At 42.6% G+C, this 23,104-nt stretch overlaps 1 protein-coding gene across 2 annotated transcripts in view; it reads right to left on the bottom strand.

Annotated features, from left to right (window-relative positions):
- The window catches only part of LOC134570903 (cytochrome P450 2W1-like), a 36,445-nt gene extending 17,611 nt beyond the window's left edge, over positions 1–18,834 (bottom strand). The window contains exons 1-3 of one of the 2 annotated variants that reach the window (XM_063428899.1): positions 18,637–18,834; positions 5,364–5,526; positions 1,698–1,847 (exon numbers count right to left, since the gene is read on the bottom strand). In XM_063428899.1, coding sequence (XP_063284969.1) covers positions 1,698–1,847; positions 5,364–5,526; positions 18,637–18,822 — 499 coding nt within the window. In that variant the 5' untranslated portion in view covers positions 18,823–18,834. The remainder of the gene's footprint in view (positions 1–1,697; positions 1,848–5,363; positions 5,527–18,636) is intronic. The other variant, XM_063428900.1, reaches the window with a different exon arrangement.
- Between the last annotated feature and the right edge of the window lie 4,270 nt (positions 18,835–23,104).

Raw genomic sequence — 23,104 nt, forward strand, 5'->3', positions numbered from 1 at the left:
GGCCCCAGAGCTTTATTTGCATTAAAGGAACACTCCAGGCACCCAGACCACTTCTGCTCATTGGAGTGGTTTGGGTGCCAACTCCCACTACTCCTAACCCTGTAAGTGTAATTATTGCAGTTTTTTAAAAACTGCAATAATTACCTTGCAGGGTTAACTCCCCCTCTAGTGGCTGTCTACTAGACAGCCACTAGAGGTCTCTTCCTGGTCCATAGCACAGGAAACCTGTGCTAGAGCGTCGCTGGACGTCCTCACGCTGTGTGAGGACCTCCAGCGTCGCTCAAATCCCCATAGGAAAGCATTGAAAATAGTTTTCAATGCTTTCCTATGGGGAGACCTAATGCGCATGCGCGGAATTGCCGCACATGCGCATTAGGTCTCCTCGGCCGGTGGGCGGGATCAGTCTCACCCGCCGGCCGATGGAGCCAGAGGGAGGAGCGTCGCGAAGGAGGAGACAGCGGCGAGGGACATCACCGCTGCCACAGGTAAGTGACTGAAGGGGTTTTCACCCCTTCAGTAACCGGGGATTGGTGGGTGGGAGGGAGAGGGACCCTCCAGTGCCAGGAAAACGGATCGTTTTCCTGGCACTGGAGTTTCCCTTTAACTTTATTTAGCAGCTGTAGCACCTTGTCTTAAGTCATCTAATTACAATTTTTTTGAAAGTTTTTTTTTGCAGCAATTATTTGCATATCTCTTTCCATAGGATCATCCTATACAGAGGGAAAAAAAATCTGGTTTCAATTTGCTTCTTTTCTATTTATTACCCAATTATACATTCTGAAAAGTGTGCCTTTCTAATATTTGTTTGAAGATATTCCATTTATCCTCAGTGTTTGTTTTCACTGAAGAGTTTATGCAAGTCAATATGGTAAAAAGCTGCCCTTAGCTTATTGAGATTGTTTTTTTCAAATTATATGTTTTAGCACACCCCATGTACTTTTGCTTTTATTTCAAAATACCCGATATTGTGACCACTGGTTCCCAAGTGCTCCCCTACTTGAATGTTGGTCAAAAGATCAATATAATTAGTTTTATCCAGATCTAGACAAGCATCCTTTCTAGTTATTATTATATTATTGTTATTTATAAAGCGCCAACAAATTCCGTAGCATTGTACAATGGGTGGGTGAACAAACATGTAGTTGTAACCAGACAAGTTGGACACACATGAACAGAGGGGTTGAGAGCCCTGCTCAATGAGCTTACATGCCAGAGGGAATGGGATATAGTGACACAAAAGGGTAGGGTAGAAACGTAGGTTGCTAGGATAGTATTCACTAAAGGGCTTAGTGTTTTGTTTAGATGACAGTTGCAGGAGAGGAATCAGGGTGTGGGGAGAGAAAACTGTTCAAAGCTGGTGCTTGTACCAGTTGCGGCATGAAGGCATCATTTAACAAGTTCAAAAACCTGATTCCCTTTGCTGAACTACTAGGCCCTCTGTCCCAATTTATGTCAGAGTAATTAAAATCTCCAATAATTAACTTGTTACCCAGATGTACTTTTCCAATTTGCTCAAACAGCTGTTGTTCCTCATCAATATTAACATTAGGTGGTTTATAACATATTCAAACCAATAATTGATATCCTCTATTTTTCTTTTTTCTTTGGTCTTAGTTCTGTATTATTTAATATTAAAATGCCCCTCTTTGAAATGCTGGGATGTAAGTTGATATGTATATTTACATTGCATAACTCACCATTGAAAGACTTGATGAACTCGCTTAGAAACTGCAGCTCTTCAATAATTCTACCCTCAATAGATCGTTTCCCCATACCAAGATCTCGTAGAATAGACAAGGTGAATCTTCGTGTCACCTTCCAGACCTCCCCATTGGACAACAGTACTCCTGTGTCGAAATGAAAGACAAAACAAGGCTCTGTTAAGAAAATTGCATTTAAAAAAAAAATCATACCTAAAGTGATTAAGTCGCAAAGTTTACCTTGTGCTGTCAACGTTTAAAACATTGAGCAATTTAATTTTCCCTTCATAGTAATGGACTAGAGGTATTTAAATAACCCTGACTTTATATTGGCATTAAGGGTGTGCATTCTATATCACCCGGCCGGTAGTATAAAGTCTGCATTTCCTTTTCACTACAGCCCAACTGTAATAATGATCTAATTGGCTGTTCTCCAGGGATTTAAATATTGTGATGAAAAACCATGAAACTTTTCACTCTGATAATAATTTCAATTCATCTAAATGTACTATATATAAAAGAATCGGTTGTGATTCTTTAAATTGATATATGTCAAGGTAGGGTCAGGTGACAACAGAGACACTTTAAAACCCTTAAAGGCACACTGTTGACACTTTAATTATATCATCTAATTTAATTGATTATAGTGCATGGAGTCCCATGGTGCTGTCTCTACATTCGATTTAAACCATTTTAGATAAGTTAAATACTAAATTAGGGACTCCACTCTCAGCCTGGCCACTACTGGGCGTATAGCTGAATCAGGGATTACACCCTTCCTTCTAGCCATACCAGATCATACCAGCAGTGGTCACTATTATATGGTTAGAGCGGCCACCGGAGACTGTCAGCCACTTACTTCCACATTAACCTAAACCGCACAGATGGGATGGCATGCTAAGGATTCTTATTTAACATTAAAAATCCATATACTATAACCACCTCAATTTTATGAAGCAGTTACAGTAGTGTCCCTTTAACTAAATTCCCTGAAATCACAGTTTGTTAGGACTTTAAATCCTTACCTATATGTGGTTCTTCTGTCAAATGTTGTGGCTTCAAAGTGACTGGTTGAATGTTCACAATGCTCAAAGGGAGTTCTCTTATATTCACACTTTTACAGTCTGATTGCACTGTTTCTTGGTCTGGGGTCTCTAGGATATCCTCAGATAAAGTCTGACTAAGCCCAGGTCACGTGGGTGAAACGCGTTACGTCACGAGGGGGCGGAGCGAGGATCCGAGATAAGGAAGCAACTTGAACTACTGACTTTTAATCAAATCGCTTTGTGTGGGAATTTGTATATTACAAGCCCACATCTTATTGAGTAGTTTTAATTGTGATATTAATAAATTTAATTTTTATACTGTGCCATTGGTGTTTACCTGGTTCTGTCTTCCATACAGGGCTGCAGAGAACGCTTGGTTTCCCTGGTGACACCTGATTGTGGGAATGTTCCCTCTCCATAGGAGCCTATTCCACCAATAGTCAGGGTTGATCAGGCTCTGGGAAATGTGAGTGTGAACTCCCAACTCTTTATAAGTGTGTACAACTAAAATAGTTTTTTTTAAATCAGATGGTCTGCACTATATTTGTCTGTATGTATTTTTTCAGATGATTTCATGAAAATATTCTTCTGGTGAGATAAAAATTGACCATGTACATAGAATGTACATATTCTAGTGCAACACAATTTTTTGGTTTTGGATTTTATAAGTCTCTACAATATCACTGCATAATCAGTGATGAGATAACTTGTTACAGTGGATGAGTTTATGAAAGAGTTGGCTTCTGAAAATTGGTTTAAAGTTCTAAAACTAGAGCAATTACCATGAAAACCAGTGATATCTGCAGGAAAATTCTGTTTGTGATTGCTCCATTTTTGCACCACTTTTCAAAACTCAAATAATTCTTCCCCAGTTAGTCATGGATAAAAAAAAAACATAAGGAGAGACCACACTATTTGTCCATATTGTGTGCAAGCTGAGGTTCACTGCTAATTATAGACACTTGTGGTCTGATAATACCTACTCTCTGATATCTATGCATGTTACAACAGAATCTTGTGTTGCATTATAGAGCTTTTTGAAGTGTTAAAAAAAAGAAAATCTATCCTTAAAATGTCATTCCAAGGGCGTGGTCTTGACGGCACGGAGAGCGGTTGCATGTTTTTTTTTTATCTCCGACTCGATTGTGGCAAATACACCGATTTGCATGCTAAATCCTCTGGGGAATCCTGCCAAACTGCTCCTCCCAACACCTTTACCACCATGGGGAAGAAAAGAAAGAAGCTCAAAACCCCACCGGGGCAAGGGTTCCCGCTCCATCAATGATCTACTGCTGACCAGACCTCAGCCTTAGATGACCCACACTGCATACTTATTTGAGGAAGACGTTCTTGACACCCATGAGGACTTTCCGATCACAGGTGGCTATATACTCACCTAAAGCTGAAGATGTAGACTTTCCAGCTACTACCTGTGACATAATGGACTTAATGAAAAGCACACAGTATTTTTTTAATGCCAGGTTGGTGGTGGTGGTGTTGGAAGAGATTACAGCTGTTACCACTAGAGTGCAGGTGGTAGAGGAAGATATTTCTTCAGTGGCTCAGAGCCAGGTGGGCACAACATAGTGAGTTACTAAGTTACAGGCCTCCCACCTAAAGATGTAACTTCAACTAGATGCACTGGACAACTATCGAAAGAACCTCAAAGTACGGGGCATTGCCGAGGCAATGATGCAAAAGAATTGCCACGCTTTATTAATCATCTCCTGGCTCCTATCTTGACACAAAGGCAGGCAAAATCTGTCCAGGCTGCTTGCACCTTCAAAACTTGGCAAGAGCACCAGCTGGAGCTCCCAGGAATGTTCTGCATCACTTGCAATATTTACAGATAAATTGGCTGTTCTGGAGGTGCTGAAATCTATGGCGCCATTCCACTTCGAATACAATGCCATAAATGTTCCTGCAATATCTATGCAATTCCTTGCTGGAGTGTACAAGATAATTTCACAATGTGACAAAGGCCCTTCGCAGTGCCAACATTAGGGGACGGTAATGAGAGGACTGGGATTGTAGTGTGAGGGACAGGGGCTGAGGAGATACTTTAAAAAATGTGCCCCCACTCCCTAAAGCTTAGCATGGGCCAAGGAGGTGGGAACCAGCTCCTTGCATCTGGTGCTGGGGGATTGTTTCGAAGTGGTAACCCGGGGGGCAACGCTGTGATACAATATTGCGCACCAGCCCTGCCAGCTGGCCTGGCCCTACGACAGGATAATTTCTTTGATCTCCCCACAGGTCATGCCCCCTCTCACTTGCCTGCTGTCATGTGACCATGGTTTTAATGGCCATATGACAAATCTGGCCCTGCCAAGACAGCTGAATAAAAAAAATGTTAAATCTTAAAAATCAGTTATAATCACAGTTTGCCTATTTTGCAAATCGTCTTTTAATTCACTACTGCTTGATATTTAGTGATTAGACCACAGCGTAAAACAAAATCGAATTGAAACTTTCATTCCATGCAGCTACATTTGATGAATTGGAGATTGTCTCCCGTGTAGCTATTTACAATTACCTGGGCATTTCCCCACAATCCCCAGTTCAGTAAATAATTCGGATGGTGTCAGTTTTGCACCTAGCAATGCACTAGTCACAATACCTTGGCCATGCTGGAATGCATCAGCAACAGGTATCGCCCCTCTGTTTCCAAACTCATAGTTTGAGTTCACTAAAGCCTCTTTAACAGCATCATATCCAACCAGCACCACTACTTTTGTTTGACCCATATGGAATGTGAAGAAGTTGCCATATTTTTTTGCCAGCTGGAAAACAGTGTAAAAGACAGATTACTTGTGCATTTAGTATTTCAATCAAATAACTTTTCAAGTTCAATACAGAAAAACAGTGGCTAAAACAATACATTCTATTTTAACGTAATTGGTATCTTCCATTCAGTAGATAATTGTCCAGAAGAACCCAGAATCAATACCATGAGAAAATATTGACATTTCCGAGTTCTAGATACATCAGGCTGTAGTGATTATGGTATCTGCATGTCCCTGATAATGTCCCCTGCTCCTGTGTCAAGCTGGTATCAAGAGGTTTCACATAAAACCAAAGGTTCTCTCGCAGCAGATACCCAGCCCCTCACTCCTTGTACTCCAGGTCCATGTTATGCAATAGGGTTAAGTTGTCTTATTTGTTTCTTGGTGATCTGCTGTTGTCCTGAAATGCTGCTTTGTAACAGTCATAGGATGAGGCACATATATTTGGCCTGCCTGAGCATCATGGGAAATCAATGGTGGCTTTGTCACTGTGTATACCAATCTGTGTAGAGCAAGGAACCACCTCACATACCTGTCTCTTGCCCTCTCCTAAAGGGCAGCCCACCTTATTTGAGTGTAAATTCCTGTCCTAATGTGTTTTACACCCCACCTCCTATAGAATGTAAGCTCGTTTGAGCAGGGTCCTCTTCAACCTATTGTTCCTGTAAGTTTATTTGTAATTGTCCTATTTATAGTTAAATCCCCCTCTCATAATATTGTAAAGCGCTACGGAATCTGTTGGCGCTATATAAATGGCAATAATAAATAAATAAATAAGGACTCTGGAATGGCCTCTCTTCTCCAAGTTCATTGCACACAGACCTTATGTGACTCATTACCCATAGAATAGTTTCTCTCTGTCCCATGATCCATTGGATGTTTTCCCTGTGACCTGTTACCCATACTAAGAGCTGAGACTCCTTTTACATCTTGATTTTACAGTTAATTTATCTGTGACTCAGACAGCTACGGCTGCCAAGTCTAGCTGCAGATGGATATCAGCTGCATGAGTTCAGAAACATATTTTAATATTTCACATTCAGGACCAGCGACATGTTGAGCTCTAGACCTACAAACACCTTAATCCAGCATTGCTCTTGCTCTTCATTTTGCTAATAAATCGGTTATACTTTTGTATTATCAATATCAATGTGATCTGTATATGGAAAACATTCATTGCTGAGAGTGTCAGCCAATAACTGCTGTGCAAACTTAAACACAATTGACATTGCAAAATGAACAGGGAGGAACATGGCCACATGCCCCTGTGTGACCTTCAATTTTAATAGTTTTAGTATGAAACTGTGTTTGACAGGCAGTTCTGGGTCATTACTTGATGACAAATGTCCCTCTATCAATGGATTTTAATTCCCAGATTGACTCTAATTGTCTATGCCCGGTGTAAATCAGTAGCTTTAGAATTCGTATGGTCCACATTATTTTTACACTGAACAAAATTATAAACAAAACACTTTTGTTTTTGCCCCCATTTTTCATTAGCTGAACTCAAAGATCTAAGATTTTTTATGTACACAAAAGGCTATTCTCTCAAATATTGTTCACAAATCTGTCTAAATCTGTGTTTGCAGGTACTTCTCCTTTGCCAAGATAATCCATCCACATCCAGGTGTGGCATATCAAGATGCTGATTAGTCAGCATGATTATTGCACAAGTGTGCCTTAGGCTGGCCACAATAAAAGGCCACTCTAAAATGTGCAGTTTTACTGTATTAGGGGGGATTCTTGGGGGGGTCCAGTCAGTATCTGGTGTGATCACCATTTGCCTCACGCAGTGCAACACATCTCCTTCGCATAGAGTTGATCAGGTTGTTGATTGTGGCCTGTGGAATGTTGGTCCACTCCTCTTTAACCCCTTAACGACCGCTGACGGTTCAGGACCGTCAGCGGTAAAATGTGCGTTTGGACCGCTGACGGTCCTGAACCGTCATAACGGTTTTGGGCTACTTACCTGATCGCCGTCGGTCCCACGGCGGCGATCAGTGCTCCACCCGGTCCAGGGGGGTTGCCTGTCTGCCCAGGCAGTCCCCCTTCGGCAGATCAGGACCCCACGGCCATGTGATCACTCGATCACATGACCGCAATAGGTGTCCATGTGTCTGCCTGCAGGGGGACTGTCTGTGCTGACAGGCAGTCTCCCTGCAAGTGAAAAATCCAAAATAAAGTGTAAAAAAAAAATCTGTGTAAAAAAAAAAAATAATATGTGTATATATATGCTATATATACATGTATTATATCTATATATACCTATATATAATATATGTATATATATCATATATATAATGTCACACTAAGTGTATTTTTATATTTATATATACGTATATAATTATAAAAATACACTTATATTTAAATTACACACGAATATATACAATATATATAATAACTATATATATGGTATATATATATTATTATAAAATACAAATAATATGTTAATAAAAATAAATAACAAAAAATAAAAATAATTTTTAATAATTAAAAAAAATTATATATATATATTCAGTTTTATTCTAACAGTATTTTGATATTGATATATATATATTTATATCAAAATATACTTAGAATGTAATGATATATATATCTATGTATAAATAAATAAATAAAAATAATACGAAATATACATATGTCCACATACATAATTACATAAATAATTTCATAAATATACACGTAGACGTCAAATATATAAATATGTATATATATTAAAATTCTACGTGCATATTTATGTAATATTTTTACCTAATTAAGTAATTTTAATGATTGCAATTTGAGGGACCTGCCTGCCAACCCAGGCCAAAAGTCCAGATAATTTAATTTGCTAGCACTGTGTTTAACCCTGTAACTTTCTATGACACCCTAAATCCTGTACATGGGGGTACTGTTTTACTCGGGAGACTTCGCTGAACACAAATATTAGTGTTTCAAAACAGTAAAACATATCACAGCGATGATATTGTCAGTGAAAGTGAAGTTTTTTGCATTTTTCACACACAAACAGCTCTTTCACTGAGGATATTATTGCTGTGATATATTTTACTGTTCTGATACACTAATATTTGTGTTCAGCGAAGTCTCCTGAGTATAACAGTACCCCACATGTAGAGGTTTTATAGTGTTTGTGAAAGTTACAGGGTCAAATATAAGGCTTGATTTTACTTTTTTTTTTTTATTGAAATTTGTCAGATTGGTTAGGTTGCCTTTGAGAGCGTATGGTAGCCAAGGAATGAGAATTAGCCCCATGATGGCATACCATTTGCGAAAGAAGACAACCCAAGGTATTGCAAATGGGGTATGTTCAGCTTTTTTTAGTAGCCACTTAGTCACAAACACCGGCCAAAGTTAGCGTTTTTGCATTTTTAACACACAAACAAATATAAATGCTAACTTTGGCCAGTGTTTGTGACTAGGTGGCTACTAAAAAAAACTGGACATACCCCATTTTGAATACCCTGGGTTGTCTACTTTAAAAAATATGTACATGTTAGGTGTGTTTCGGGGATTTATGACAGATAACGGTGTAACAATGTCACTATTGATACATTTAAAATATATATATATTGAAACAGCAATTTCCTACTTGTATTTATAGGCCTATAACTTGCAAAAAAAAAAGCAATAAAGCATGTAAACACTGGGTGTTTTTAAACTCGGGACAAAATTTTGAATCTATTTAGCAGTTTTTTTCATTAGCTTTTGTAGATAAGTAAAAGATTTTTCAAGTAAAAGTCCAAAAACATGTTTTTTTTTTATTTTTCACCATATTTTATTATTTTTTTTAAATACAATATATGACATAATATATATACTGGTATGTAAAGAAAGCCCTTCTTGTCGTGAAAAAAACAGTATATAACTTGTATGGGAACCGTAAATGAGAGAGCGGAAAATTACAGCTAAACACAAACACCACAAAAGTGTTAAAACTGCTCTGGTCCTTAACGTACAAACATCGCAAAAACAGGCCGGTCCTGAAGGGGTTAAAGGAACACTATAGTCACCTAAATTACTTTAGCTAAATAAAGCAGTTTTAGTGTATAGATCATTCCCCTGCAATTTCACTGCTCAATTCAATGTCATTTAGGAGTTAAATCACTTTGTTTCTGTTTATGCAGCCTTAGCCACACCTCCCCTGGCTATGATTGACAGAGCCTGCATGAAAAAAACAACTGGTTTCACTTTCAAACAGATGTAATTTACCTTAAATAATTGTATCTCAAAGTCTAAATTGAACTTTAATCACATACAGGAGGCTCTTGCAGGGTCTAGCAAGCTATTAACATAGCAGGGGATAAGAAAATCTTAATTAAACAGAACTTGCAATAAAGAAGGCCTAAATAGGGCTCTCTTTACAGGAAGTGTTTATGGAAGGCTGTGCAAGTCACATGCAGGGAGGTGTGACTAGGGTTCATAAACAAAGGGATTAAACTCCTAAATGGCAGAGGATTGAGCAGTGAGGCTGCAGGGGCATGTTCTATACATCAAAACTGATTCATTAAGCTAAAGTTGTTCAGGTGACTATAGTGTCCCTATAATGGCTGTACGAATTTGCTGGATGTTGGCAGGACATGGAACACTCTGTCGTATATGCAGATCCAGAGCATCCCTGACATGCTTAATGCGTGACATGTCCGGTGAGTATGCTGGCCATGCAAGAACTGGGATGTTTTCAGTTTCCAGGAATTGTTTGCTGTGCATGAAGGCATAGAGAATGAAGACCTTTCAAAAAACAAAAGGCTTTTGTCAGAGAGAAAACACATACAGCATTGGATGCCTAGCTGGTACCAGGACATTATGTTACTAGTAATACTTCACATCATTTGCACAGTTGTCCGCACACATGGATAATTCCAAACAGTCCACAAGGAAAAAAAATAATGCACATTTATTTAGAAAAAAAATGATAGACATTGCATCTCACTAAAAACAGCATTCTTTACATATATTACGGTAGTGCAGGCATCACAAATATCAAATCAAAAAATAGTATCATAGCATCCAAAAAATGGATAATCAAGAAAACAAAACAAAGAGATGTAAATAACAAATAGCTGGAGCATACGCAACTGCTGGACAGGGGAGAGACCACCCAAGAAGACTACCCAGAAAAAGACTGTAAAGACCTGGACGCGTTTCGCACCCCTCCTAGTGCTTTCTCAACATAGGCTTACACAGAGATTCTTAGAATATATATTGGAGGTGACTGCAGGATCGAAGCTTTGCAAAGTCTTTGCAAACCCCTTTAAAATAAAAAAAAATGCAGCCGCAGCGCAAGTGCTGCTGGGAGGAAGTGGTCACTTCCTCCCAGCTCACTCCGCGCGGGAGGAGCGCCCGCCCGACAATGAAGAGGGAGAGCCAGCTGACTGCCAGACCCATCAGCCCCACCCTCCTGCAAAGACAAGGTAAGAAACAGGAGGCTGGCTGAGAAATGAGCTGTGTGTGTGAATTTATGTGTGTATGTCTGTCTGTGTATGTCTGTCTGTATGTGTGTATGTATGTCTGTCTGTTTGTGTGTGTAACAGACCGTTTCGCCCACAAGAGGATAAAAACCGTTTAGGCGATATCCCCCTGTCCAGATACACAGGCAGCTACTGTAAGCACCAATCTTCCGAAATGCAGACTACACGAATTCGCCAACTCCCAACTGCACATACATGAATTACCCAATCTCCCGAAGAGGAATCATACGAACACTGGAAACAGCCGAACAGGAAAAGCCATAAAAAGCTTAAACTCCTGGCAATCGGCATACATTCAAATTCCCCCAAAGAACGAGACGACACATCGCTTTGAGGGTTAAGCAGGAACTTTTTCCATATCCAGGTGCCTCACCACGACTGTGTGGGGAACTGTTAGGCTGCCTTGGTGGGTTGCTGAGTGGGCAGGGACCAGCGGTACTCTGCCCTGATGCCAGTGCTACCACGGAAGTAGCCTGGTTGGAGTCCGGTTGTGGGAGGGGGAGACTGACTGTACACACTGCCGCTGGGGAGGAAGGACGACACTGTCTGTCTGTCTGTCTGTCTGTCTGTCTGTCTGTCTGTCTGTCTGTCTGTCTGTCTGTCTGTCTGTCTGTCTGTATGCATGTATGTCTATCTGTATGAATGTCAGTGTATGTATGTCTGCATGTCAGTATGAATGTGTGTATGTCAGTATGAATGTGTGTATGTCAGTATGAATGTGTGTATGTCAGTATGAATGTGTGTATGTCAGTATGAATGTGTGTATGTCAGTATGAATGTCTGTCTGTATGTCATTATGAATGTCTGTCTGTATGTCATTATGAATGTGTGTGTCTGTATGTCCTTATGCATGTGTGTGTCTGTATGTATGTTAGTATGTGTCTGTCACTATGTACGCCTGTGTGTCTGTATATGTGTGTATGCCTCAGTATGTGTGTGTCAGTATGTATGCCTATATGCGTATCAGTATGTGTGTCTGTTAGTATATATCAGTGTGTGTGTGTGTGTGTGTGTATCTGTGTCCTTTTGTATCAGTGAATGTGTTTGTGTCTGTGTGTGTATTCCTGTGGGCGGGATTTGGAGGCGGGCCCCCAGGGGCCCAGACCCTGAGCTCAGTGAGGGGCCCCAAAATTTCTGGTGGCGGCCCTGCCTATGCCTCAGGCATATACAATTAAAACATATCTGATCAGAGGGGACCATCATTTAATAAACATAATTTCAGGTTTAAGATAAATTTCAGAATTTTAATTATTTTTGTTATTGTTAATATTTTAATAATTCCCCTGAGGGTTAGTGGGGTTGCTATTTATTATATTATCCATACAATATTTGCCAAAAGGATATTAAACAGGAAAGCTGGTCTTACTTATATTTGCCCAAATGTGTGTCCGAACGTTTAAAGGAAACGTGTGTAAAATTTAAATTGGTGTTAAGGATATTTGCTCCCAATGCTATTCAACTGGTTGATTTTAAGCGCTAAAGAATTCATGGTTAAAACCATGTAAAAGGACACGTGTGTTACAATGTATTCATAATGGAATACAGTAATCCTCATTCACGATGGGGGAACTTCCTTCAATGCTGTCACCGTATCTTGTATTCCCATTATTTTAGTATTCCCCAAGCGGATTGATAGAGCTAATAGATTACTATTTATTATATTATCCCAATATATCAATATATCAGATGAGAAGGCTGGTTTAACCCCTTCTGTTTTACCTATAATTGCCCCACACGTAGCTAAACTCCTAAAGGAGACGTGATGTTTAATGATGGGACATCCTTCAATATTACCACCATATTCCATATATTGTACTAGTTATGAACGTGGTATGTAAATGAAGTGTAAACAAAAGAGACTAGCCACAATAGCATTCCAGCATCACCAGTGCCTTCATAAAAAAAAGAGAAAAGGAAAAAAAAAGAAAAAGTTATCAGATGACAAATTGGAAAAATATACCATACTCTGATTCCCAAACCTGCAGAGATGTAATAGATACCTACTCAAAAGAAAAAGGTTTTGAAAGAACTCCATCACCATAATTCGTAAAGTGATACAAAATCAGCAATAAAGCCAAAAAGAAAGTATAGAACAAGTATAAAATAATGAGATCAGCAACAGAAAAGAGGAAGGAAATTCAACTGACAACCCTATGCCTAAGGAAAACCCTCTATTTTAAGCAAATTCCAAGACTTTTTATAAATATAATTCTAATAGTGGAAATTATTTTTATTTTTGCATACACATTTGATAGTAGAGGGACACCTGTATATCGTTATTTACAATAAATGGGATAACCAAATAGCAGAAGAACAAATAAGTAGATTCTCCCCCTTCGAGAATTCCAGTCTAAAGATATAGTTAGTGTCCCATTCTACATTAATAAAGTAAGAGAGGTCCAGGCACTCCTTGGTTCAAGACAGGCACTTTATTAGGATCCACAACAGCAACATTTCGACTCCAAAAGGTCTTTGTCAAGCTTTGTCGATTCTACATTAAGCCCCCGTGGGAACCTTGTTTGTAAGGTAAAAATCCAAAACATTTTATTTTTGAGTAAGTACTTCTCAAGGTTGCCTCCTCTAGGACCCAATCTGCATTTTTTAATTCCCTGAAAGGAGAACATGGACAAATTAGCCCCGGTCGGTGCATAATCTAAAATGTCACCGAGGTTTGTTTTATGGAATCTAACATTATACTTTGTATGTGTTCCGCTGTATTTGTCTTACACATTGCTTGTTACAATTCTGGCATGTAATGAGGTGTATTTTTACTGTGTTTCTATGTTACTGCCTCTATTGAGCAATTCATGAAATCCCTGATATCATACCTGATATTAGTGACAGAAGACACAAAATGTGTGCTTTTGTTGGTAAAGATGCAGCATCTACACCTTTTTGGCCACATGCCCAAATACAATGCCCTCTTGTATTACCTATGTGATAAAGTGAAGGTAGAGAGGCCTTTTAACCCCAGGGGAAGTACGTGTAGTCAGAGGCGGCTCTCTAATTAGGCGATTTAGGCGACCGCCTAAGGCCTCGCGCAGTCAGGGGCCTCGCGGCCGCCTAAATCGCCTGAGGGCAGACTGACATGTCGGGTTCTCGGTCTATGACCGAGGACCCGACACAGGAGGGGACCCGGCGGCTTGCCCTTTGTGCCGCCGGGTGCGAGGCCCCTCCTGTCAGTCCTCCCGGGGAGAGAGCCAGCCTCAGTCTGCAGCTCCGCCGGGTGTGAGCTGCAGACTGAGATCTCGCGATCTCCAGCCAATCAGAGCGTTGCCGCGGGTTACCACGGCAACGCTCTGAAAGGAGATCGCGAGACATTCCCCATGTGGTCTGCAGCTCTGCATCCGGCAGAGCTGCAGACCGGAAAGCCCACTGGACCACCAGGGAGCCATCCAGGACACTGGACCACCAGGGACAGATTGACCCCACTGGACCACCAGGGATAAAGGTACATTTTGACCCCCCTCACCCTGCCAACCCACCTGTGACTTCACCCTGTCTCCACACCCTATCACACCCTGTCACCCCCTCACCCTATATCTCACCCAGTCACCCCCTTCACCCTGTCACCCCCTCACCCCATCTCACCCTGTCACCCCCTCACCCCATCTCACCCTGTCACCCCCTCACCCCATCTCACCCTGTCACCCCCTCACCCCATCTCACCCTGCCACCCCACCTGTCACACCCTCACCCTGCCACCCCACCTGTCACACCCTCACCCTGCCACCCCCTCACCCTGCCACTTCACCCTGTTACCCCCATCTCACCCTGTCACATTGCCACCCCACCTGTCACCCTGCCACCCCACCTGTCACCCCCTAATACTGTCACCCCCCTCACCCTGCCTCCCCTCTCACACCACATCTGACCCTGTCACCCCACCTGTCACCCCCCCTCTCAAGCTGCCACCCCACCTGTCACCCCCTCTCACCCTGCCACCCCATCTGTCACCCCCTCACCCTGCCACCCCACCTGTCACCCCCTCACCCTGCCACTTCACCCTGTTACCCCCATCTCACCCTGCCACCCCACCTGTCACCCCCCTCTCACCCTGTCACATTGCCACCCCACCTGTCACCCTGCCACCCCACCTGTCACCCCCTAATACTGTCACCCCCTCACCCTGCCTCCCCTCTCACACCACATCTGACCCTGTCACCCCACCTGTCACCCCCCCTCTCAAGCTGCCACCCCACCTGTCACCCCCTCTCACCCTGCCACCCCATCTGTCACCCCCTCACCCTGCCACCCCACTTGTCACCACCATCTCACCCTGCCACCCCACCTGTCACCCCCTCACCCTGACACTTCACCCTGTCACCCCCTCACCCTGCCACTTCACCCTGTCACCCCTCTCTCACACTGTCACCCCCATCTCACCCTGCCACCCCACCTGTCACCCCCCTCTCACCCTGCCACCTTGCCACCCCACCTGTCACCCTGCCACCCCACCTGTCACCCCCTAATACTGTCACCCCCTCTCACCCTGCCACCCCACCTGTCACCCCCTCACCCTGCCTCCCCTCTCACACCACATCTGACCCTGTCACCCCACCTGTCACCCTGCCACCTCACCTGTCACCCCCTCTCACCCTGCCACCTCACCTGTCACCTCCTCTCACCCTGCCACCTCACCTGTCACTTCCTCTCACCCTGTCACCACACCTCTTACTCTGTGACGCCCCACACTACTCTGTCACCCCCCACACACTGTCACCCCACCTCACTCTGTTACCACCCTGTCAACCCCCCTCTCACACTATGTCACCCTCCCTCCTCACACTAGGTCTCCCCCCCTCACACTAGGTCTCCCCCCCCCTCACACTAGGTCTCCCCCCCCCTCACACTAGGTCTCCCCCCCCTCACACTAGGTCTCCCCCCCCTCACACTAGGTCTCCCCCCCCTCACACTAGGTCTCCCCCCCCTCACACTAGGTCTCCCCCCCCTCACACTAGGTCTCCCCCCCTCACACTAGGTCTCCCCCCCTCACACTAGGTCTCCCCCCCTCACACTAGGTCTCCCCCCCCTCACACTAGGTCCACCCCCCTCACACTAGGTCTCCACCCCCCTCACACTAGGTCTCCACCCCTCACACATTAGGTCCCCCCCTTCTCACCCTGTTGCCCCCTTTTACTCTGTCATCCCCCCTCTCTCTGTCACCCTCCCTCTCATGCTGTCACTCTCCCTCTCACGCTGTCACCCCCTCTCACTCTGTCACCCCTGTCTCTTCCCTCTTACTCTGTCATACCCCTTACACGAATGTAACCCTCTCACACTAATGTCACCCCCTCTTACTCTGTCACCCCCTCTTACTCTGTCACCCCCCTTACACTAATGTAACCCTCTGACACTAATGTCACCCCCTTACACTAATGTAACCCTCTCACACTAATGTCACCCCCTTACACTAATGTCACCCCCTTCTTACTCTGTCACACCCCTTACACTAATGTCACCCCCTTCTTACTCTGTCCCCCCCTCACACTATGCCACCTCCCTACACTATGTCATTTTCCCCACACACACTCTGTCACCTCTCTCCGCACACACTGTTACCTACCTCCATACATTCTATCTCTCCCTCTAAACAAACAGGCACCACTCTCCGCACTCTGGCACCCTCCTGCTCTTTTACACTCACCCTGCCACAGTTACTCCTTTACTCACCCTGTCACCCCTGAAGGCAATCATTCTACACACTGTCATAAAACACAGCTTCGCCATGAACTTAATGCCAAAGGCCACAGGCAGTACACAAACATACACATGCTCAGAGAAACATACATACATGTACAAAGATACTCACTGCCAGACACACACTGGTAGACAATGCAACGATGTATACAAAGACTAGTTCTCTATATCCAGTGCTGCATGCTCTCCCTTCAAAATATCTACAGCTTCTTATACACACACAAGTCAACTGCAATTTTTTTCCAATAATGGTGTTAGTGGGGGCCTCATGGATGAGTTTCGCCTAAGGCCTCACCAAGTCTAGAGCCGCCACTGCGTGTAGTTTATGTGTTGCACAACACAAAGCTATGTTTAGTTATGGGCCCCTGGGGTGGAGCATTTGGAGATAAGGGGGGACAATGGGAGACATAGATCCAGGCCAGGGTTTTTTGGACTGTCTCCAACCCACTGCTCAGCTGCAGATAATCAGCTGTAGCAGTGGGAATAAACCCCTCCCTGGTAGGCAGGTAAAGGGGGAATTGCTGGCTTCCTCCAAGGAAGCAGGTAGGAGAGAAGCTGTTCTCTCCAGTAAGAGAGTCAAGGAGACTGAGTGCAAAAGGAAAGCAGCAGGCTAGCTGAGAGCACTGGAGTGCAAAAAGGAGAGCAGAGGGTTGCTATCTATTAGGTTTGGTAAACCAATAATTTTGTTCTAGTTTAACCCCTGAGAGATAGAGAACCTAATGTTAGTTAGCTAGGTTTTTGTTTATAGGGATTTGTGTTATATTTATGTTTTCATTTGCTGCTGTCTCCAGTGTGGACTTACAAATAAAGCGCCTGGTTTATATGCAAATAAAAGGACTGTGCCTGTTGTTTACCCTAGTGGACTGTGCTACTGCTGACAAGGATCATACCTAGCTTTAAGGCTTACGCACACCCCTGGTTATATGTTCGCACAATTAGTGTGTTGAACTAAAAAAAAAAAAAATCAAAGCTGATATGGAGTGTGACGGATGCTCCTAGTGCTTCCCAAGGGCTCCAAGCATTCCACTAGACACCATAACCACCGCAGCTTGGTTGCGGTCTCACCGTCTTCCTCCTACTCTGGGCCCAAGGCCAGGGACCAGCTTCCAGTAGGCAGATCTCTCCTAAATCCAGAGAGCAGGAACAAGAAAGGGAACAAGCTCTTACAATAGCTTACTCTGGGGATGATAGTGATTATAGCAATCCCTAGAGTGTAGGTAGTTCTCCTATCCCCCAAACATGAGCCAAGACTTCATGAAGGGTAGAACAGGTCTGTTTAATGCAAGCCAGCACTCACAATTTATACAATTCCTTAGGCCAGAGGCACACCCCCTGGGCCTGATGGAACACAGGCACACAAACCAATCAGAATACAACAATGTCTGACCCTCCCACATACAGCACACAAGCCCTCCTCTCTGCCTGTGATAAATTAACTAAGACAATGGACTAACTCAATTAACTCTAGGCAGAAAAAAAAACATACATTTTTACAAACCCCAAAAAGTACATCAAAATACAACATATCCCCATAACATCCCCTGATAGCCCCGATCTGGGTGAACAACATATCCAAAAATCACCCAGATTTCAGGGGTTCAGGGGTTCAGGACGAAGGTGCTTTTGTCACACAGAGAATGACTCGAGTTTGGATATTATGCACTTACATTCCCATTACATTCCTGACAATTCACAACAGTAATAGAATGGCAGAAATACTAAGACAGCCCAATTGTAACAAAAAGACAGATCCAGAGATATATGATGGAAATACACAGCTAACATACAATTTAAGAGATTTTCTTTTTAGATATAAGAAGTTTCATTAATCTGACATACTATTACTAACTATCACTATTACTCAATTTTGCTAGGATTCTAGTCTATGTCTTCATCAAGATTTTGACAAATCAGTAATTTCTTATATTTAAATCATTACCTTCATGAATGTAAAATCTTGTCTTTTTATATCAAGAATGTGCAAGTTTCCAATCAGAGGGAGAGGCGTAGGTCCAGGGGGAAATCTATAAGCAAGCTTTTTGGGAAGACTGGTTAAAAGCTTTATACATATCAAAACCAATAGGAATACAAGGAAAAGAGTCACTGCATTTGAATAGAAAGCCATGTTAAAGCTGGTCTCTTGCAGTCTGACTCAAAAAAAATGTAAGAAATTATTAAACCCATATTTATAGAGTGTGTGTGTTGTGCAAGTATGAACTCCTCCCCATTTAAATTCTGTGGATTAGTAATAACTACGTAACTAGATTTGCTGAACAAACATTTAGAAGATGATTAAACACAGTTATCCAAATCTCTTTTTCATTTTTTGGCATCAACAGCACGCAATTACATCTGCACAAAAATGTTTTACAATAGGGTTACAATAGAATAATGTTATCTGCAGTGCAGTAAGGAGTCACTTACAAATCCAAACATGAACCCTACATCGGGCAATTCTTTTTAGGGGGTTTCACCAGTCTGGAGCAGAAAATTATGTTGGGCTAAAACCCAAACCTTGAATTGTGTTTGTGGTCTTATGCTTTTGACCTCTATTTACAACTGGAATTCACAGCCATATATAAAGCCATTAGTACATACACGTATAAACTGGTCATTTCAAGCATACCATATCCATATTCACAAAGAGGCTGAATCATCGAATAATTAATTGGGAAAACATGAGTTACAAGGAACAAGGAATCCATCCTATGAATAACGGGCAACAGGAAATCTATCCAACAGAAGCGAAAAAAAAAGGGTTACACAGATCAAGATGAACTGGGGAACCAGGAAGAAAAAGGGTAGGTTACCTTTATTACATCTAAGGGTCAAAGGATAGAGTGATATGAATACCAAATAGGGCTACCACGAGGAAAACTGGGGTGTAAACATGATCAGCTTTCATCCACATGAAAGGCAGTGGATAGCCCTGTCCTGGGAATGGGTGGTAAGGTAGAGTGAAACAGAAGGTAAATAAAATGTAATTAAAAGGAGAAGACCAAAGGGAGGAATGACTACAATGTATAATGGTGTAAATAATAATAATAATAATGTCAGGTGGGTGGTACCAAGGAAATCTATCCAATAGATCATGAGACATAGCAAATCCATCCTATGGGTAATGGGGACCAAGGGATCAATCCAATAGGACACTGGACACATAGAATCCATCCTGTGGATTATGGGACACAGAGAATCAATACTGTGGGTAACAGGGATCAGGGAGTGCATCCTATGGATCATGGGACACAGGGAATCCATTCTTTGTATCATGGGGCATAGGGAATCCATCATACAGGGAATGGTTAAAGGGGACCATGGAATCCATCATGCAGGTATTAGGGCACAGATTCTGTGTGTAGTCAGCTTGGAGAAGAGATAGTCTGCTCATATTTATAATGGAGCTATTTGGGCTGCTCCAGTTGTTAATCAAGGCACAGATCATATACAGATTAGTATACAGTGTTAAATCTACGTTAAATTGACAGTGTTTTCCATAATGCTTAGTTTGGCAGCAGATCACAAAAAAATCAGGCAACATGGGCCTTTTCGAAACCATTTTTTTTTTCTGTATAACGAACACTCAGGTATCTAAGACCACAACAAGGCAAAGAGCGAACATTGAGTAATAATCTTAACCGCTTATGGGTGGAGGCAATTATCCAAGTTCTGAACCAAAACAAAATGTAAAATGTGTTCTGTGTTTGTTCAAGCATAATTTAAAGGGTTAGTTATAAGTTCCCCTATAAATTTGAACACAATTGATATTACAAAGTGAACAGGGAGGAACTGGCCACAGCTCCCTCAAACCCCCCCCCCCCCTCCACTCCCCCACCACCACCCGTGTGACCTTTAATTTTAATAGTATTTATTTATTTTAAATGGTGGAAATGGTACTCATTTGCTATGCTTCAAGTGGTTTCCCCAAATTTAACTGAAAATACAACTGATAATAATGACTTCTCCAGTCTCAAAATTATTCAAGCCCCTGAATAGAATCCCTTACAACAGCACAAATATGCAAAACATGTGTTGTCTCAAGCACACCTGAAGCAGCTAATCAAGGGCTTTATTAGCATCACCAGGTGTGCTTGAGGTGGAACACTTGAAATACTTGATCTGGCTTGGGGTTTGTTGAGTGTCACGTTTGACTGCATGTTGGAAATATGGTAAAGTGAAAAGAATGGTCCACAAAGTTAAGAGAAGAAATCATTGCCCTTCATAAACAAGTAAGAGGATGCAAAAAGATAGCAAAGGCACTGAATGTTCCTAGAGACACAGCTGGAAGCATTGTTCGCAAGTTCAAAATTGAAGGAACAGTGGTAATACTGCCTGTACGGGGAAAAAGCTATCAATGGCTGCAACCAGGTTGCTGAGAAGGCCGGTTGTGAAAAATCCTTGAGTGACTGCAAAAGACCTGCAGCAAGACTTGGTGACAAGTACTGATGTTTCAGCGAGCACAGTAAGGTGCATACTAAATACCATCGCGCCACAGAACAGAATCTCAAAACCTCCCTGGCTTATTTATATGAATTGGAGCCAACTTTTCTTGTGCCTTTGGGTTGGTAGTGATATACAACTTAGATTTCTGGCATGGAAACCATGGCAGCATACCTCAAATTCCACCAGGGCTTGGTTGCAGAAGAAGTCCTGGAAAATGTTACAGTCACCTGAAAATGTCACACAAGCCCAAGAATTTTACTAAACTGGAGGCCATTACTCATGTGCAATGGGCTAAGATTCCTCAGCAACGCAGCCAGAAGCTGATGTCTGGCTATGCATCTCATTTGCAGCAGGTCATAACAGCAAAAGGGTGCTCTCCTAAGTACTAAAGATGCTTTAAATGAATATTAATAATTTTGAGATTGGAGAAGTCATTATACGTTGCATTTTCAGTTGAATTTGGGGAACCACTTGAAGCATTCATTGTGTTGAGCTATTACAATTTCTTTTGTTTGATTTGTTCATTACAAACAGCTGAAAGTCTGTAAAATTTGACAATAAACTTGATTTTAAATGGGAGTGTAATAATTTTGATTGCAACTCTATGTGGCTCTGCAGGCCCTCAGGTCACTGACTGCATCATGCATAGTGAAGAGTCCCCTATCCAACTCTCACATACCCCTGGCTATCAGAGCGTTGCTGCACACAAATCATGCTCAAGAGAGAGGGAGAGGACCTGCCGGAAGCTGAGGATGGTGTTTGCTGGGCTCCATCTTCACTATACTATATTTTGGGGAACAGGCACGTAGCTGGGTGACAGTGGGGCGAGGTAGCGGGGTGGGTGGGGGAAGGGTGACGCAAGAGAAAAGGGCTAGCTAGTCCTGAGTTTGTGCAACCAAGCAGACTTGCCCGTTTGAGGGAAGATGTTGGGAGCATCAGCTCAGGAGTAGCTGTACCAGAGGAAGCTGTTCCTTCTAACAGCCGAGGGAACAGCCCCTCTAGTACGGGTGGGGATAAAAATGTAAGAAAGGCAAAACAGGTTGTGGTGGTAGGGGATGTGACGGTAGTCACCATCACCTGGACCTTCAGACAGACTATTTATGTAGGTTGCGGGACTTTTCTTATGTTTTAGTCACCCTGTACCCATTATAGGTGCAGGGTGTGTGTAATTTAATTGTTTAGTGTTAAATGTTAGTGTGCTCTTCTGTATTGCTCATGCTTGCAATCAACTAGGTGCCACCTGTTGGTTGCAAATATCTAGCAACTGCTGTATGCACTACCTGAATAGCAAGGATTACTAATTTGCATATTCAGGGAGATTTGCATATTGCTATTTCTGCAAGCAGGACATATATTTTGTGTTATTGTCTTTCCCACCCCTTTATGAATATGTAATTGTGTTATTATAAGTTTCTGTATGTTGTCTAATGTGATTTGAGTGCTTGCATTTTTATTGAGTTGTTACAGTAAGCAAAATGTAATCATCATATGGGCTAGTCCCATGAAAAATAAAGTTTTGCATATCAGTTCCTTTACGTGTGTCCTGTGTGGAGTCATAGGGATCCTAGTGACAGAATCTTTGGACCTGTTTGCTGGTTGCAGGATCCCTCTAGCCCAGGAATAAATCAAAAGAGCTAGGCTTGAAAGCCGCAGTTGCCTTTGTATAGGTAATAACTATAATCACTGTAAGCAGAACTGCTGCGGAATAGGCAGAGGGGACGATACCTGCCTGTCAGAAGGGCTGCAGCGTAATAAGCAGAGGGGACGATACCTGCCTGGGACAAGCGCTGTTGCCTGGTCGGGTGCAAAAGCTCCAGAAGGACCCCAGTCAAGCTGTGGCAACTGTGGCCGAAGTGCAAGCAGCTAGAAAGTGGACTTGGCGTAGGTACCCAGCCGGGGTACAGGGAGCTTTGTCACAGGGAACTCTATCATTGGGAGAGTAGATAGGGTAATCTGCCTCTCTG

This window comes from Pelobates fuscus, chromosome 8 (assembly GCF_036172605.1).
Source record: "Pelobates fuscus isolate aPelFus1 chromosome 8, aPelFus1.pri, whole genome shotgun sequence".
Classification (NCBI taxonomy): Eukaryota; Metazoa; Chordata; class Amphibia; order Anura; family Pelobatidae; genus Pelobates; species Pelobates fuscus.